Here is an 18305-nt window from a genome sequence, read left to right on the forward strand (position 1 = left end):
AACATTTCATTTTTCTTGAGATAAATAATTTAATAATTGTGAAATATCAAGCATTGTCCAAATGCACTATGTGCCCATTTTTGATTGGTCCATTTTGTGCTCCTCAAATCGTACCGACCAAAACGGGCAACCAGAGCAGCAGCGAAATAGAATGAAGCACGATTGGAAAGGAAAAAGAAAAAAAATTAACGAAACATTGGTCGCAGTCTCACACATGCGTTATTCTCGAGCCAGCCAGTCAGCTTAAAAATTCCCGCTCCGCTGCCGTAACGATCATTCTTTGTGTGGACACCGACTGGACAACATCGTTGCTGGACGAGCTGGACGGCGAGGGATCGAGTGCCTTTCTCAAGGCAAGAGGGTGGAGGTGGTAGCGCTGGAGTAGAGTAGAGTAGAGTTTTCAAAGGGCCTTTCTCAAGGCTAGAGACGAATGAACTGAAAAAGTTTAAAATCTCTATAATACAATACCTTCCTTCCTTCCGTAACGATAATTCTCATTCAAACCGTACACCACATCGGTTCGCATCTCAACACATCAACAAACCAACCCAAGCAGACATATTTGGACTTGGCAAAGGAGGAAAAGTGAAGGGAAAGGCAAAATCCCGCTCGAACCGCGGTTTAGTTTCGGCCGCCGAAGTGATCGAGTTAGCTGGCAAAGCTGCTCGCGACGATAAGAAAACCCGCATTCGGAACAGAACACATTCGGTTCTGTGGACATCAAGACAACAGGCAGTTGCAGTGAGTGGCGAGTGGCAAACGCAATCGCAAAACGGCAGCTGGTAGCAGAAGAAAAAAGTTTGTTCTTTTTACTTTGGTGGCAAATCCAGAACAAGGCGGCATCGAGGGCGTTCGAAATGGTTTTTTTTCAAAACCACGAGTACAAAGTTTTCTAAATTGGAACCATTCCATAAAACAAGGCGCTTATCAGGGCCATTAAACCTTTCAAAAAAGAGTTTACGAAATACAGTTCAATGCTTTCTAAAATAATATCCAAAATAATAATAAAACACAAATTGATTTTTTCATAATTTGTTTGCCAGGATCTGATGAGTATGTGAATTTGGCAGTTGTTCTGAGCTTATTGATAGTTGGGGACTTTCCTGATTATTCAATTTTCACCAATTCTTAAATTGTTTCCAGATTGAAAGTATAGTAATTTACAATTAGTTCGACATTTAGCTAATTGGACGGACATGTAATGCGACATATTTAGTTGAACATTTTTGTAAACATAGAATTCGGGGTCCAAATTATGACCACACTGTATCACTGTCATCGCAAATGTTCAATTACAGGTTAAAATCGCCTCCAATGCGACACTGAGTGGTGCTTCGGCACGTCGCATTGAATGTAATTTACTGTATAACATTTCACAAAGCTGGATGGGAAGAAATTTTCCAACTGTGGAAGCTGTGGCGAGTGGCAACAAATCGCTAAACAGGAAGGTTTAGCCGAACAAGATGGGGATATCGAGTGATAACAAAACAATAAACTCTTTAGATTGAAGATAATTTTGTGATCCTGAAAAGGACCCTTTTTAGCCTGCATGAGAATCCAACGAGCGAACAAATCGTAATGAATGTATTTTTTTGCCATCGCTGCCTTTTAACGCTCATTCGTTCGTCTCTTTGGACTCGCCCCTTTGGCTGAGTCTGCCGATTTGTCTCTATCCTGTGAGTGTGTACCGCTAGAGTATAAAACACGCGGATCCGCTGAAAAATGTATCATTCTCTTTCAAACCGTAAATCAGTGTGGTTGTATGGCATCATTTCACATCACATCGCATCAACGGATTGGTGCCGGAGCACCAGTATACCTAATAGCGGTTATAGAATTTCGGCCGCCGGAGTGCTCGAGTTGGCTTGCAAAGCTGCTCACGACGATAAGAAAACCTGCCTACAGAACAGAGCACATTCGGTTCGGTGGCAACAACTAGTTTCAGCGAGTGGCAAACGCAATCGCAAAACGGCAGCAGGTAGATGAAGGAAAAAGTTTGTTTATACAGACTGCTTTGGTGACAGAACCAGTCACCGTAAAACACCGCGCTTTTCAGGGCCATTAAACCATTCAAAGAATAGTTATTAAAAGTTATTCACAATACCAATGCATTCTAAAGTGACATAATATGACATATAATATAAACTGATTTATTTTGTTTATGCTTGTTCTTGAACTTATTGGTGGTTGGGGCCTTTTAAATTGATCATTCAGTTTTCACAAACCCATGCTTGGTTTCCGAATTAAAAGTGGCTTCAAATTACAACACATTGTATACAGGATGGCATTAACGAATTTTCTCGGTAGCAAGAACTGCTTTCTTTGGTTGATAACTGATGTTGAAAACTGACTGACGTTACATCTGCATTGTATAGAAAATTAACTAAGGAGCAACATGATGAGCTATGTATTTCCTGCTGCTCTGTTCTTTTTTTAAAGGACTTTATTCCGAAGGTCATCCGTCCCTGTATTTACTGTTGGTTTTTCAGAACGCTTCTAGCTCGTTTATTTCTCGACAGATCGTAGAGTTCGTCTCCAAAACCTCAGTTCTTTTTTATTTTTATTTACTTTGTTTGTGGAGACTACAAATCTTACAATTCATTCGTCTCCGAAACCACAGTTTAAGGTACGGTAATGTGCTCAATAGTGAAATATATGATAGTGAATGAGCTGATAACCACCGATGCATTTCCTATCACAGCCATCATTTTGATTGTACGATATGTGCATACACCGAAAGATACCCGGCGTTAAACATTAAATAAGTACAAAGCCTTCAGAAAAAAACAGGAAGTGGGTTATATCTATGGTATAACCGCAAAGGTGACGTAGGACTATCGTTGATTTAGAGGTCATTTGTATGAAGTTGAATCTGAATTCATTCTGAATGAATGAATATTTGGAGAACTTCGAAAACGAGAGCGTTACGTTGGAGGCACAAGGTTTTATGCATCCAATATTGGATACGGAAATATCCTACTGATGGGGAAGAATAATCTTCAGAAGCTATCCTGTTGATTGCGATTGATTGAAAAATCACAAAACCTAATGTATTTGGTCACAGTTTTACATGGATAGAAAACATTAAAATAAACTCTTTCATATGAATGTAATTTTAAATTCCCAGAGGAACTGGCAGATTATTTTCAGTAACGATTAGATATTTCCACATTTTCCTCGATACTGGAAGCCCACCAGTGGTTAATGCTAACTCGATAACCATCTGTTAATAGCACTTGATTGAAACATATTTGGTCACAGTGTTACATGGATAGAAAACATTCAAATAAACTCTTTCACATGAATGTATTTCTAAATTCCTAGAGGAACTGGCAGATTATTTTCGGGATCTTTCTCGATCCAAACGGAAAGAATTCCGTGCGTGTATGTGTGTGTGTGTAGCGGCTGCTTCGAGATCTTCCCGGGGAATCGTTTGTAGCATCACTCTCCTCCTGATGGATTCCCTTCTGGCCTAAGGTGCACAAACAGGCTCTTGGTGACACCGTTCATCCGCGCTTTCATGATAAATGAAGAGCTTCACCACAACAGCGACAACATGCTCCAACCGCTGTTCAATTAGAACTGAGTGGATTTCCGAGCGGCACTCGCTTATATACCGATTGGTGATTTCAATAGCCTATTTTGAAAGCAAATTTAAGACTATTGAAACAAGTTTTTGGATCAGAAAGTAACAAGTATAGAACGCGTAGACATTTTATCTTTCGAATGAAGTGTTTATCATACCATTTCGTTCAGTTGTTTAGGAGCTATTAACACTCAAAATCTCGGTCTCCGGCGTAACGCTTTCGTTTTCGAAACTTTGATTTTACACCCCGGTATAGAAATGAAAGACGTAGTCCTACGTCAAAACAAGAATCAAGTTTGTAAAAAAAAACGCAAAAACACAACACCAAAGCTTCTTTTCAGAACCCCCAACATGTTCATGAAAAGTAAACAGTAAACTAATCCATTTTTCAGGTAGATAGGTAGGTATTCACGTAGGAGAAAAAAAAATATATTCGAAATATATATTTAGCAAAAGCTGTCCCCTTTGTATAGTCCTACGTCACTACGGTTAGGTCCCCGACATTACCCACCCGTCCTTTTTTTTATGGAAAACAAATGCGTTGTTTGTTCATGAATGAAAATTTCCTTAAAGAAATCAACGATATTGGTTGAGGAAGCTTTACAGATAATGAAGTATTACTTATCAATTATTTAGTAATCGATAATTATTCATATTTTATAGAGTAATTTATCATTGAATATTTATTAGTATGACCCATTCTGCGCGCGAGTACAGGACGGTTCAAATTTTGTTTCATCGTCGGGTACTACCTTCATTTTATAATGACTTTTTGACGCAGTCTCGTTGGTAGACCGCAGCCTTACAGCGAGTTTACATTAGGGAGATTTATAACTATAGATGGATTTGTTCGCCCGAAAATAGATGTAAACGGGTGAGAATATATATGATACACTCCTCCGAGGTATATATATATATATATATATATATATATATATATATATATATATATATATATATATATATATATATATATATATATATATATATATATATATATAGGATGCATAGAATAAATTCAAGCATATGTAAACGCTGGTGAATTTCTCACTGGTGAAAAATCACTAAAGTTGGATGCAGTTCTACTTCAGGTGAATAAATTCACTAAAAATATGAATATATTCATTATAGTTATCATTATAGTTTGCACTAGTGTAAACGGTGGATGCGATTTCTATAAATCTCATCATATTTCTTTACACGAATATATCACTAGTCTAAACCCACCCTTACATTTGAACAAATAGTCGCCCGTAAGGCCCAAAAGTTTAGACACCCCTGCTATAGACCAACAGATTTTCTCTCCAGCTGAACGAGTCTACATTACCCAACAATTAAGCTCTGTTGTTAGGGTATGTTCAATATATCAAAATTGAAAATATGTGCCACGCAATGATTTTTGCTACATATTAGGTTGGGGAAAATGTTATCCATTATTCTCTCGGTAACTGGCTTCAGTGATCAATATCTCGCGTTATACCGATCACAAAATTTAAAATTTAGGCTTGTTGTAAGAGTGACATTCCATATTGAAAAAAAATGGGTGGGTTATATCTATGATATAACCGCAAGGTTGACGTGGGACTAGCTTACCTAGTCCTCATTGGTTTGTATTAATTAAACAATTCAATCGAATTCAATATATTTGCTTTGTGAGTAAAGAAATTGAATAAATGCTATGTAAGGTCAATTCATGCATTGTGATAAATTATGTCCTTCGTTACAAGTAAATTTAATGACAGTCCTTTTACGTTTGTTATGATGCCTAGGAAAAAATATGTGAACGGAAGAATTGTCAAACGATTCTTTTATTTTACATTTCCCTCTGAAGTTTGCATCTCTCAAGTGTACGTACACAGGCACTCAGTGCCATAATTTCAGTGAGCAGAAGATATGAAGGCATATCCTTCAATGAAATCTTGAATAAACGCGCCAAGCGTTGTGTTCGTACCCGCTTTTGTAATCCGTGTTAGGAAAACACTTTTCGGAGTGCAAAAAAAACATACGGGTGCAGAAGTACCCCCGGCTTGAATTAATCTACAACTTCAACTTCTACTTTTTATACTATAGAGGCTTCAAACTTGAAAGTTTATTCGCCTCTAATGTCTGCACGATTTTTTTCAGGTTCTTAAGTTTACAAGACCGCGTTAAGGAAACATATTCTGGTTCGTTCACAGATCAGATCCCACTCGGGCACGATTGAGTAGCCGGGCTTCTGCTCGTAGTACAGCTCGAAGCCAGGGGAACCAAGACAGGACACCTCGCTGGGTTTCGGTTGCCCCGAGAGGTATTGCTGTGCGTCCCGATAGTTCATCCCTGCCAGCCGGCACAAAGGCTAGCGAGTATTCATACTCGCAGTTGTTATTTATAGTGGAACCCCGATTTTCCGCGAAAGCGAGTTCCATAGTAATTCTATACAGCTTCCCAAAATTTGTCAGTGAGACGTAGGCGCTTGTTTTTTGTTTTGGTCATAACATTCATATTATCTGACCGGTGTGGTTACCCGCGATTTTCGTTATTCGCGGTTACCTAGCCAGACTATATCGGGGAAAATCGGGGTTCTACTGTATTTGCAATGCCGATTTCCCCAGACACCTTGGTTTAAAAGCCTGTATTAGGTAAACACATTTCAGCCGGAACAAAAATGCCCCCGACTTGCATGAAATTGCAATGCCAATTTCCTCAGACACCTTGGTTCTGAAGTCTGTGTTGGGGAAACACATTTCAGCCGGAACAAAACTGCCCCCGACTTGCATGAATTTGCAATGCCAATTTCCTCAGACACCTTGGTTCTGAAGTCTGTGTTGGGAAACACATTTCAGTCGGAAGAAAAATATCCCAACTTTCATTTATTTGCAATGACGATTACCCCAACACTGCTTGGTTTAGAAATCTCTGTTAGGGAACACATTTCGGTGAGAACAAAAGTCCGCATACTTTCATGTATTTGCAATGCCGATTTCCCCAAGTCTGCTTGATTATGATAGCTGTGTTGGGGAAACCGTAAATCGGGCCAATCAAAACGAGGTAGTTAGAACGTTTAGATAACGCTTAACATTTTACAGTTATTCAATTATCTAATGAAAAGTAACATTTTATTAATTGCAATAGATGCGTAGAAATATTCCCTATCAATTGATGCAAACATCTTTCCGATCCAGTAATAAATGTTCGAGTTATAAGCATTCGGAATCTTTCATTTTTTCCTGCATGTTCTGTGTTTAGGTTTTCATTTTACCCCCCATATACTCCGGTTAAACGTAGTCCCACGTCAAAAAATCTAAAAAATCTAAAACAAATGTTTTTAGTGCAATACACCAAATGAAGATCTCTACTGTCAACGAATGGACCGTTTGAAGCTAGCGTCTGATCAGAAACGTCCAGAATTGGCCAACAGAAGAGGTGTTAGAAATAATTTCTATCAATGGATGCAAACACCTTTCCGATCTATTAAGAAATGTTCGAGTTATAAGCATTCGAAATATTTCATTTTTTCCTGCATTATCTGTGTTTAGGTTTCCACCATATATATTCCGGTTAGACGTAGTCCCACGTCAAAAAAAAAGGAGAAAAAAAGCAAATCGAATCACAGTGCATCACGGTACATCACGGTACAAACAGAACAAAACATTACTTACGTAATGCAAACGCCGGATAAAAAACTCCGGAAGCCGACGCTCCAAGCCCGATTCGTCCCAGCAGCAGTAGGATGTAGAAGGGCGAAAACGTGGTCAGCAAGCTGGCCACCACGTACAGTGTGGCAGCGATTGTGAAACTACTCTTCCGTCCGTACTTGTCCGAGAGGACACCAAAAGTCGAGGCGCCCACAAACTTTCCCATCGATAGTGCCACCTGCACGGTCGATCGGAGCGCGGTTCGTTCACAGATCAGATCCCACTCGGGCACGATTGAGTAGCCGGGCTTCTGCTCGTAGTACAGCTCGAAGCCAGGGGAACCAAGGCAGGACACCTCGCTGGGTTTCGGCTGCCCCGAGAGGTATTGCTGTGCGTCCCGATAGTTCATCCCTGCCAGCCGGTTGTAGTCCCAGTTGAGGATTGTACAGGTTCCATTTTTTGCGATGCCACTGCGCAGATTGAACTATGGTAAATAATGTGATTTGATGCAAGGGTTTTTTCTACTATACCTGTTTGTAGAGATGTTTCGTATTTCATCGTGAGTCCATCCACTTTGCAGAAGGTTTGGAACGACGCAGTAGTAGTTCTCGGGAAGTTGACCCAAGAACACGTACGAGGAAACGTGGAAACCATTGAGGATGTTTGGTGTTAGACATAGGATGAACAGTGTCCTGGAGAAAAGAAACAAGCAAAACGAGTTTAATTTAGTTTTCAGTTAGGTCAATAATGTTTTCATCCCTAGGTTGATCGAAAATAGACGCCGTCAAACTTTGAATAGTCACAGCAGATGTTATGTATGCAAGATACGCAGTTTCATAATCGTAATCGATTTTTTTCGACTTGATAACACAGATTGACGACCTCGTCGATAACATCGGCGTCGATGGCGTCCGAGCGAAACATACAAAGCTATCAGCTGTGGCTATATTATGACAGATTTGTACAAACAGACACCATGGAATGGAGCGCGAGGAGACAGAAATCTTAGATTCTATAGAAGCGTTTGATTGAAACAGATGAATACGATCACTATCTGTAATGTTTCAACAGCCTACGCAGCTAGTCAAGGTTGATTTATTTATACATTATCGTTTACAGGAGAAAGTATGCATCGAAAAAAATGGACGATGAACAGAAACTTACAACAGATAATTCAATGGGACATATTTTTCTTCAGTCCTTCTACGGTACAACGTTTATCTCCAGTCGGCGCTTTGTACTGTAGAATAGTGCGGGGCAAAGGTGCGTACCTAACTGTTGTCGTCCAATAACTCTTGAAATAAAAGTAAATAAAATCCAGTTTGCTTACCAAATTGTAACTATATATACACTCTGTCCAACTTCTATAAGACCACCCTGATTGTATTTCATTGCAACACAAACAGTTAGAACTTTAACAAGATAAAGGGTGTGTCACATCAAATTGCATCACGGAAAAAACGCTGTAGAAATTCGCCCAGTAGACCGATCCTTTTGAAAATTTTAGACAGTAAAATGAAAACTATTAAACAACTTTTGGCATTTTCTTTTTATTCATACTTCGAGTCCAAGCCTGTATGCTCGCACCTTCCTCTTTACCCCTTCCATAAGGTTCTGTACAACATCAGGTTGTAGTTTTTTTTTTAACAGAAATCCATTTTCTCTTGAAGTCCGCCTCCGATTTGACAATTTTTGGGTTCTTCCGGAGGGCCTGCTTCATAATTGCCCAATATTTCTCTATTGGGCGAAGCTCCGGCGCGTTGGGCGGGTTCATTTCCTTTGGCACGAAGGTGACCCCGTTGGCTTCGTACCACTCCAACACGTCCTTTGAATAGTGGCACGAAGCGAGATCCGGCCAGAAGATGGTCGGGCCCTCGTGCTGCTTCAATAGTGGTAGTAAGCGCTTCTGTAGGCACTCCTTAAGGTAAACCTGCCCGTTTACCGTGCCGGTCATCACGAAGGGGGCGCTCCGCTTTCCGCAAGAGCAGATCGCTTGCCACACCATGTACTTTTTGGCAAACTTGGATAGTTTCTGCTTGCGAATCTCCTCCGGAACGCTGAATTTGTCCTCTGCGGAGAAGAACAACAGGCCCGGCAGCTGACGAAATTCCGCTTTGAAGTAGGTTTCGTCGTCCATTACCAGGCAATGCGGCTTCGTCAGCATTTCGGTGTACAGCTTCCGGGCTCGCGTCTTCCCCACCATGTTTTGCCTTTCGTCGCGGTTAGGAGCCTTCTGAACCTTGTATGTACGCAGGCCCTCCCGCTGCTTGATCCGCTGGACGAATGAACTTGACAAATTCAGCTTATTGGCGACATCCCGGACCGAACTTCTCGGATCACGTCTAAACTGCTTAACTACGCGCTTGTGATCTTTTTCACTGACGGAGCATCCATTTTTGCCGTTCTTCACCTTCCGGTCGATGGTTAGGTTCTCGAAGTATCGTTTTAGTACTCTGCTTCCACGGTCAGCAGAGTACTAAAACGATACTTGGACGATTCCCAGCATCTTACCGATGTCCCGATGTGACAACTCCGGATTCTCGAAATGAGTGCACAGGATTAATTCACGACGCTCTTTTTCGTTCGACGACATTTTTCCAAATTTACGAACAATTGACAGTGAAGCATGGCCAACGTGATCTATACACTCTTATCTGATTATAAGCGAAAGCTGAAGATATAATTCCTATAAATTAAATTCCTACAGCGTTTTTTCCGTGATGCAATTTGATGTGACACACCCTTTACATTCATATATTGTTGAATGCTTAGAATAAAATATATTTAACGTCAGTTTCGTTCAAAAGAGTTTTTTGTTTACTGATTGTGCTTAAATATGATAATTTCAGCTGTCCAGTTTCTATAAGACCACTTCAAAATTCATACGCATTATCAATGAAAAATTCAAAACGGTCGGCTGATTTACAGGGCGAACACGAAATTATTGCGACACCGAAAATGTCATGCCAATTTTCTTATAATGTTTAGAATCAAACCAAAATTTTAGGATAGTTTTATGCATATATTTACTTCAAAAATCAAAAGAAAAGTTAATCGATGGAGCCTTGAGTGTAAAATTGAACGCATTTTCGCTTGGGCATCAAAGTCTTTAAAGTGTCATCCGGTGCCAGTTTCTCCGTTTTTTTTCCATTTTCTTAACATGTCCTTCTCGTCTTTGACTGTCTCCTTGCTCTTCCGAAGTTCCCGCTTCATTATTGCCCAGTACCATTATTGCCACCGGGCGCAGCTCCGGACAGTTTGGCGGGTTCATGTCCTTTGGAACAAAATGGACAGAATTGGCCTCATACCACTCCAGGACACTTTTAGAATAGTGGCATGATGCCAAATCTGGCCAAAATGGCGGAGCTTCGTCGTGCTGCTGCAAGAACGGCAAAAGGCGCTTCTCGAGGCACTCAGATTTGTAGATCTCGCCATTTAATGTGCCCTTTGTCACGAAAGGCTCAATCCTCAGACCGCAAGAGCAGATGGCTTGCCAAACGAGATATTTGGAGGCGAATTTCGACATTTTCTTCTTCTTAAATTTGTCGTCCACATCGAACTTGCTCTTGCCGGTGAAAAACTCCAACCCCGGAATGTGCTTAAATCGGCTTTTATATACATTTCGTCGTCCATCACACGGCAGCCAGCAGCCATCTTGTTAGCATCTTCTCGTAGAGCTTCCGTGCCCGAGTTCTAGCCGTCGATTGTTGCCGCTCATCGCGGTTTGGGAAGTTCTGTACCTTGTATGTATGTAGTCCAGCTCTCTTCTTTGCATTCTTGACGTAGCTCTGCGACATGCCGATCTTTTTAGCCAAATCACGGCTTGAGACGTTGGGATTTGCTTTAATCGCCCGCTTCACCTTTCCCTCCGTCTTTTTGTTCTCCGGTCCCGGTTTTCTTCCAGCTCCTTTGCCGTGGTCCAACGTCAACCGCTCCTGGAACCGCTTCAACTTCTGGAGACGGTTGAATGGTGGATGTTTAACATTTTTCCCAACTGCCGATGCGACATGTCAGGAAATTCCAGGTGTTTGGAAAGAATTTGTTCTCTCGACTCGCGTTGATTCACCTCCATTTTCGTTGAATCGAAAAACACGAGATCGAGTTTGACAGCATGTAGACAATACACATCAATGAGGAAGTGTGCAAAATTTGGTTGATTTTTCGTGTTCGCCCTTTACATGTCAATAATTGGCAACCTTGCCATTTCGACTAATAACCTTGAAAATTCGTGTTGGAATACTACTTACCAAATTCTGCTGAACGGATTTCTCGATATTCTTCCATTTTCCCGAAACTGCGACCTTGAGCTCTTCAATCGTGGTGTACCGTTTTCCCTCAGTGTAGATTCTGCGTACAAGGATCCCCCCTAAGATTTTCAACCCGATTCAAGTCTGGAGAGCGATCCGACCAGTCCAAAAAAAATCACAGAATCCCGCCCAAACCGTGCACGAGCCTCCACCAAAATTCCTGGTTGAAAAAAAGTCGGGTGGGTAATGTCGGGGACATAACCGGAGTGACGTAGGACTATACAAAGGGGACAGCTTTTGTTAAATATATATTTTAAATATATTGTTTTATTTCCTTCTCCTACGTGAATACCTACCTATCTACCTGAAAAATGGATTAGTTTACTGTTTACTCTTTATGAATATGTTGATGGTTCTGAAAAGAACCTTTGGTGTTGTGTTTTTGTTATCACTCGATATTCCCATCTTGTTCGGTTAAACCTTCCTGTTTAGCTATTGCGTTTGCCACTCGCCACAGCTTTCACAGTTGGAAAATTTATTCCCATCCAGCTTGTGACATATTGTTCAGTAAATTACATTTAATGCGACGTGCCGGAGAAACACTTTGCCACTCACTGAAACTAATTGTTGCCTTGATGAGCGCCGAACCGAAGCTGCTCTGTTCTTGATGCGGGTTTTTTGATTGTCGTGAGCAGCTTTGCAAGCCAACTCGAGCACTCCGACGACCGAAACTCTATAATCGCTGTTAGGTATACTGGTGCTCCGGCACCAATCCGTTCGGCCTAGTTACCCTTGCGGAGCAATCAGTGAATGCGACCAACAGGGAACTGGAGACCTGCACGGTTCGAGTGAGACTTTGCCTTTCCTTAACTTGTCCTCCTTTGTTACGTCCACGATGCCGATGCCGTACAACCACACGGGTTTACGGTTTGAAAGAAAATAAGATATTTTTTTGGGGTCCGCGTGTTTTATACTCTAGCGGTACACACTCACAGGATAGAGACAAATCGGCAGACTCAGCCAGAGGGGCGAGTCCAACGAGACGAACGAATGAGCGTTAAAAGGGAGCGATTGCAAAAAAATACATTTATTACGATTTGTTCGCTCGTTGGATTCACATGCAGGCTAAAAAGGGTCCTTTTCAGGATCACAAAATTATCTTCAATCTAAAGAGTTTATTGTTTTGTTATCACTCGATATCCCCATCTTGTTCGGCTAAACCTTCCTGTTAAGCGATTTGTTGCCACTCGCCACAGCTTTCACAGTTGGAAAATTTCTTCCCATCCAGCTTTGTGACATGTTGTACAGTAAATTACATTCAATGCGACGTGCCGAAGCGCCACTCAGTGTCGCATTGGAGGCGATTTTAACCTGTAATGGAACATTTGCGATGACAGTGGACAGTGTCGACTTTCAATGCGGGGTTATAATTTGGATCTCTATGTACACAAATGTCCAACTAAATAAGTCGCATTACATGTCCGTCCAATTAGCTAAATGTCGAACTAATTGTAAATTACTGTACTTTCAATCTGGAAACAATTTAAGAACTGGTGAAAATTGAATAATCAGGAAAGTCCCCAACTATCAATAAGCTCAGAACAACTGCCAAATTCACATACTCGTCAGATCCTGGCAAACAAATTAAGAAAAAATCAATTTGTGTTTTATTATTATTTTGGATAATGTTTTAGAAAGCATTGAACTGTATTTCCTAAACTCTTTTTTGGAAGGTTTAATGGCCCTGAAAAGCGCCTTGTTTTATGGAATGGTTCCAATTTAGAAAACTTTGTACTCGTGGTTTTGAAAAAAAACCATTTCGAACGCCCTCGATGCCGCCTTGTTCTGGATTTGCCACCAAAGTAAAAAGAACAAACTTTTTTCTTCTGCTACCTGATGCCGTTTTGCGATTGCGTTTGCCACTCGCCACTCGCTGCAACTGCCTGTTGTCTTGATGTCCACCGAACCGAATGTGTTCTGTTCCGAATGCGGGTTTTCTTATCGTCGCGAGCAGCTTTGCCAGCTAACTCGATCACTTCGGCGGCCGAAACTATATAACGCCGACTAGGTGGACTGGTGCACTGGTACTAACGCGCTCGGCCTAGCTACCCTTGCGGGGAACTCCAGATCAACACGGTTCGAGCGGGATTTTGCCTTTCCCTTCACTTTTCCTCCTTTACCATGTCCAGACATGGCTGCTTGGGTTGGTTTGTTGATGTGTTGTGATGCGAACCGATGTGGTGTACGGTTTGAATGAGAATGATCGTTGCGGCAGCGGAGCGGAGATTTTTAAGCTGACTGGCTGGCTCGAGAATTACGCATGTGTGAGACTGCGACCAATGTTTCGTTCATTTTTTTCTTTTTCCTTTCCAATCGTGCTTCATTCTATTTCGCTGCTGCTCTGGTTGCCCGTTTTGGTCGGTACGATTTGAGGAGCACAAAATGGACCAATCAAAAATGGGCACATAGTGCATTTTGACAATGCTTGATATTTCACAATTATTTAATTATTTATCTCAAGAAAAATGAAATGTTATTCGTTATGATAGATGCGTAGATATATTTCCTATCAATTGATGCAAAAACCTTTGCGATCTATTGAGAAATGCTCGAGTAATAAGCGTTCCAAATCTTGCATTTTTTCCTACTTGTTCAGTGCCTAGATTTCCATTTCACCCCCTATATCTTCCGGTTAGACGTAGTCCTACGTCAAAAATACTGTTCCTTCTTCCGTGAATCACGCCAGTACCCGTTAAAACCATGAGGACCATACAAATTAAACTTTTTTTCGTCAGTGAAGATAACCTATACATCGAAGAACTTTTCGTTATGGTATACAGCAAAATGTATTCTTGCGGAAACATTCTTTGTCACAACATACCATGTCCCACTGTCGGTTCATGTGAGCGTTGGCAAAACTTAGACGTTTTCCGATATGAGATGGTGTAAATGAGGATCTTCTTCTTCTTGAATGGCGTTAACGTTCCCTGTGGAACTTTTGCCGTCTCAACGTATTCATTAACTAGCGTCGTTCATTAATACTTGGTTGAGATTTCTATGCCGAATAACACGCCTTGAATGTACTCTGGAGTGGCAAGCTCTAGAATACGCGTAACCACAGTGCAAGCCGGAAGAATTTTCTTTGACGAAAAGTCCCCCAACCAGAACGGGAATCGAACCCGAACACCCGGCATGATAGTGTGGGACGCTAACCACTCGGCCACGGGTGCACATGAGGATCTTTAACCTTTTAAGCCCTCTTTATGTAAGGATTTTTTACCAAAATTTAAGGATTTGTCACCCGAGTAGTTGAGTAGTTGAAATATTGCTTCATTTGCACATGCGATTTTGAGATATTCGAACCTGTTCTAGCTATTTCCCGCTTTTCTCGGTCAGAGAGCTTCGATTTACGTACGATTTACCGTATCCTTGAGGATTTGCCAAATAATTGAGCTTGATGGGATCGTCCAATCCGACGAGTTATTCCTCTGATACCAACATTTTCTTGGTGAAATGCATCGATTTGTCTTTCTTCTGTCTCCGTTAGCTCTTTTCCCTTCGGCATTTTCCAGATTTATTGATCAAAACAACTAAAACAACGGAAAATATAACTGGTCTTATAGAAACTTTACAATTGAAAAATACGAAAACATGTTTTAAAGTTCAGCGCTTGCACACACACACTTATGAAAATCATGCAGTGTATGGTATACTAGAATATAAATTGAAGCATTGTTTGTTTACAAAGACACAAAGCAGCAAGGTCATCACCTGGTCTTATAGAAGTTGGACAGAGTGTATATACTAGGGTGGTAGCGAAAATGGTCATGTCAAATTTCAAAAACCGATCATGTACATTTTGTTTATTGGTCCAAAAAAAATATCTGCTCAAAGTTTCAGCTCAATCGGACATGATTTAGGGGTGCCTCAAAGCGCTCGAAGTTTTAATTTTCTAATCCTCGGAAATCTTTCAAGGGGGGAGGTAAAGGAAATTTGTAAAATCGAAAAAAAAATTTCAATGCCAAATGACTTAAAAATGTATAAAACGTCGAGATCTGGTGTCACCTCGAAAACAAATTTTTGGCCGAAAATCCAGAACATCCACAAACCAGATTCAGGAAACTTCAAGTTTCTTAACAACAAAAAAATAATTTTAACTTTAAACTTCCACAAGAGAAATATGCATATATTATTCGTTATTTTGCTCAGTAATATTCAAAAAATCGTACATCTTCTATTTACAATGTTTATTTTTATTTATTTTTTTTTTGCAGACTTATCTCACTTCTTAACTAGGCGAACCTAGCCAGAATTTTCACCTGCCCCGGACTTCTGAATGCCAAAGGGGGTCTAGGTTCTGCGGAATGCACGTATCTGCATGCTCGTGCTGTTTTAGTCCTGACCGAGGAATTGTCGGACAATCGCGCAGGTGCTAAGGATGACCGACTTTTGGATGCCTTTTGGAACAATTTTTTTTCTCTATTATAGTGATTTTCAACACATTTCGGCTGGTTCGTCACTTTTACCTCCATTTTTGGAAGAATGTCGGGAGTGAGAATTGAACTCGCGATCTCTGCGTGAGAGGTATGGATGCTACCACTACGCCAGATTGTTTATTTCCTAACTTACATCTCAAACTTCTTCATTCCCCCCTTTTCCTCCATTTCATTAATCCTCTCTCTGTAAACTCCACTACACTACATTACACTATCCTTCAGTTTGGCTCTTTAAACTTTCCTACTGAAATTTGCCGTCTAATGGTATATAAGATATATCGTAACAGCATTTCTGCGTAATACGCATTTGAAATCTTTTAATTTTCCGTTACCTTTTTCGTAGAGTGACCCCCTATATACAAATCAAAGACGTAGTCCTACGTCAAAATCCGTATCCATACGGTTTCTAGACATCTCTCTGGGTTTATGAGGATAACATGATTTTGCTGAGAATCCACAGTGTGTGATATTTTTGAGAACTGCTTAATCTGTTTACTCGTTTTTCGCAGTTTCAACTAATCGCTGAGATATGTTTCTGAGCCACACAGGTGTGATGTTAAAAAGACTGTTGGAACTCGAGTGCTGATTATAATGCTGCGAAACCAATTTACTATAACAGGCGAACCAAAGGACCATCTCGGGGTAACGTTGTGACCAAACTCAATGCACTGGTAATTTTTCTTGATTTCGAAATGACCATTCAAAAGGTTTTGTTAACCCTTTCCCGTACAACATCGAGTCTCACTCGTGGTGTACTTGCATAACATAGGGCGCTAGAACGCTCAGCAGAGTAGTGAAATCACTTGATGTGTGACGTATTAAATAATACGGGAAGGGGTTAACACTCCTATACTCGCGCATAGGTCTGAGAGACCGAGAAATCATTAATTTGTTCATTTCTCAGAAAATATCAACACTACGACTTTGCGATTCTCTCTAGCTTCGTTATTCGTCGTTCGTCATCGTTTAGCGCATCGCATGTGTTGGTAAGAAGGAGACGTGTGTCACTTTTTTAACACTTTCGGTCTGAGACACCGACGCGAGTATAGGAGTAACTTTCTTGGACAAGTGACTTTTTTCATATTCTAGAATATTGTTGAATGAAATGTATAAATGAATGTTAGTTGCGTGGAATATTTATTGAATATAATGCATAAGATCATTACCGAACTATTCTCATTTGATTTCAGTCCCTTTCGTCAAAGGATTGAACGGATCCATATATTAACTATTCGTCGTTAGATTCATACGTGCAAAGGCAAAATACAAATGTTTGACTTTCGTATAGTTATTCGCTAAATACAATGGTCACACGTATACACAATTGTGAAAGAATTTCACTTATGGAAGAATTGTAAACAGTAAACCATAAACTAATCGGTGGCTTATGATTATTTTTTACAGTTACAGTTTTTGGGATATTTTTTTTTATAATGAACAATATGGATAAGAAAACAAAAACTAGAAAAAGAAGTAAGTTCCTAGAAATCCTTTTATATAATCTTTTTATGCCCAATCTAAAAAAGCATTAATTCTTAGTTTACCAAGAATACAGAGACAAAGAATATTAGAAATATGCAAACTTTATATTCCAGAACCTTTATCATTTGGTAATCATCTAGTAGGTCGTTTTACATTCTTCTCTTCCATAAAAGACCCGAAAAACACGCTACAACTGCATGAAATGTAAAAAATATGTTTGTTTCGACCATGCCGTTATGGTATGTTCTGATTTTTACTCCAATGAAACCACAATCGATTAATACGTTTCTATGTTATTTTATAGCCCTTTATACTTCCATAAATCATATTCAGTTGCATACTTTTAATTTATAACAGAAAAAATACTCTGTTTTGAGGAGGCTGAATTAGATGAATATTTAAACTGAATGCAGACGGAGAAAACATTTTTTCCTGAGTTTTTTTCCATCAATTGCACCATCTTCAATGAAGCCTAAAAAATACACAATAGCAATATTGCAGAGAAGCTCAACTTTCGGTCTGTGACACCGTGCACGAGTATACGAGCTATGATTTTGCACGCGAGTACAGGAGGGTTAAAATCAAACGACTAAACATTTGCTACTTAAAGAAGGAGAATTAAGACAAGCAAGCCAAGCGAAAGATCTTCCAAACCCGGGCCAACAATGAATGAGGAAATATTGGAGTATATTGGTCATTTTCATTGGGAAATAAAAGGACGGTCAAAATAGTCTAAAGAAATCGCAACTCGACACATGTCGTGCTTGAGTTGCTTAATGGTCAGGGGGGGGGGCAAAGTGGTAACCTGCTTGTTTGGTAGTTTAACTATTGACTATGGAAGCCGTATTGATAATCACCTCATGTTTGAAGCATTTGATGA

At 40.3% G+C, this 18305-nt stretch overlaps 1 protein-coding gene across 2 annotated transcripts in view; it reads right to left on the minus strand.

Moving 5' to 3' along the window:
* Positions 1-18305, minus strand: part of LOC129771157 (organic cation transporter protein) — a 58260-nt gene that overhangs the window by 13337 nt on the left and 26618 nt on the right. For both annotated transcript variants that reach the window (XM_055774569.1, XM_055774577.1), the window contains exons 2-3: positions 7731-7892; positions 7225-7670 (exon numbers count right to left, since the gene is read on the minus strand). In XM_055774569.1, the coding sequence (XP_055630544.1) occupies positions 7225-7670; positions 7731-7892 (608 nt within the window). The remainder of the gene's footprint in view (positions 1-7224; positions 7671-7730; positions 7893-18305) is intronic.

Source organism: Toxorhynchites rutilus, chromosome 1 (genome assembly GCF_029784135.1).
Source record: "Toxorhynchites rutilus septentrionalis strain SRP chromosome 1, ASM2978413v1, whole genome shotgun sequence".
Lineage (NCBI taxonomy): Eukaryota > Metazoa > Arthropoda > Insecta > Diptera > Culicidae > Toxorhynchites > Toxorhynchites rutilus.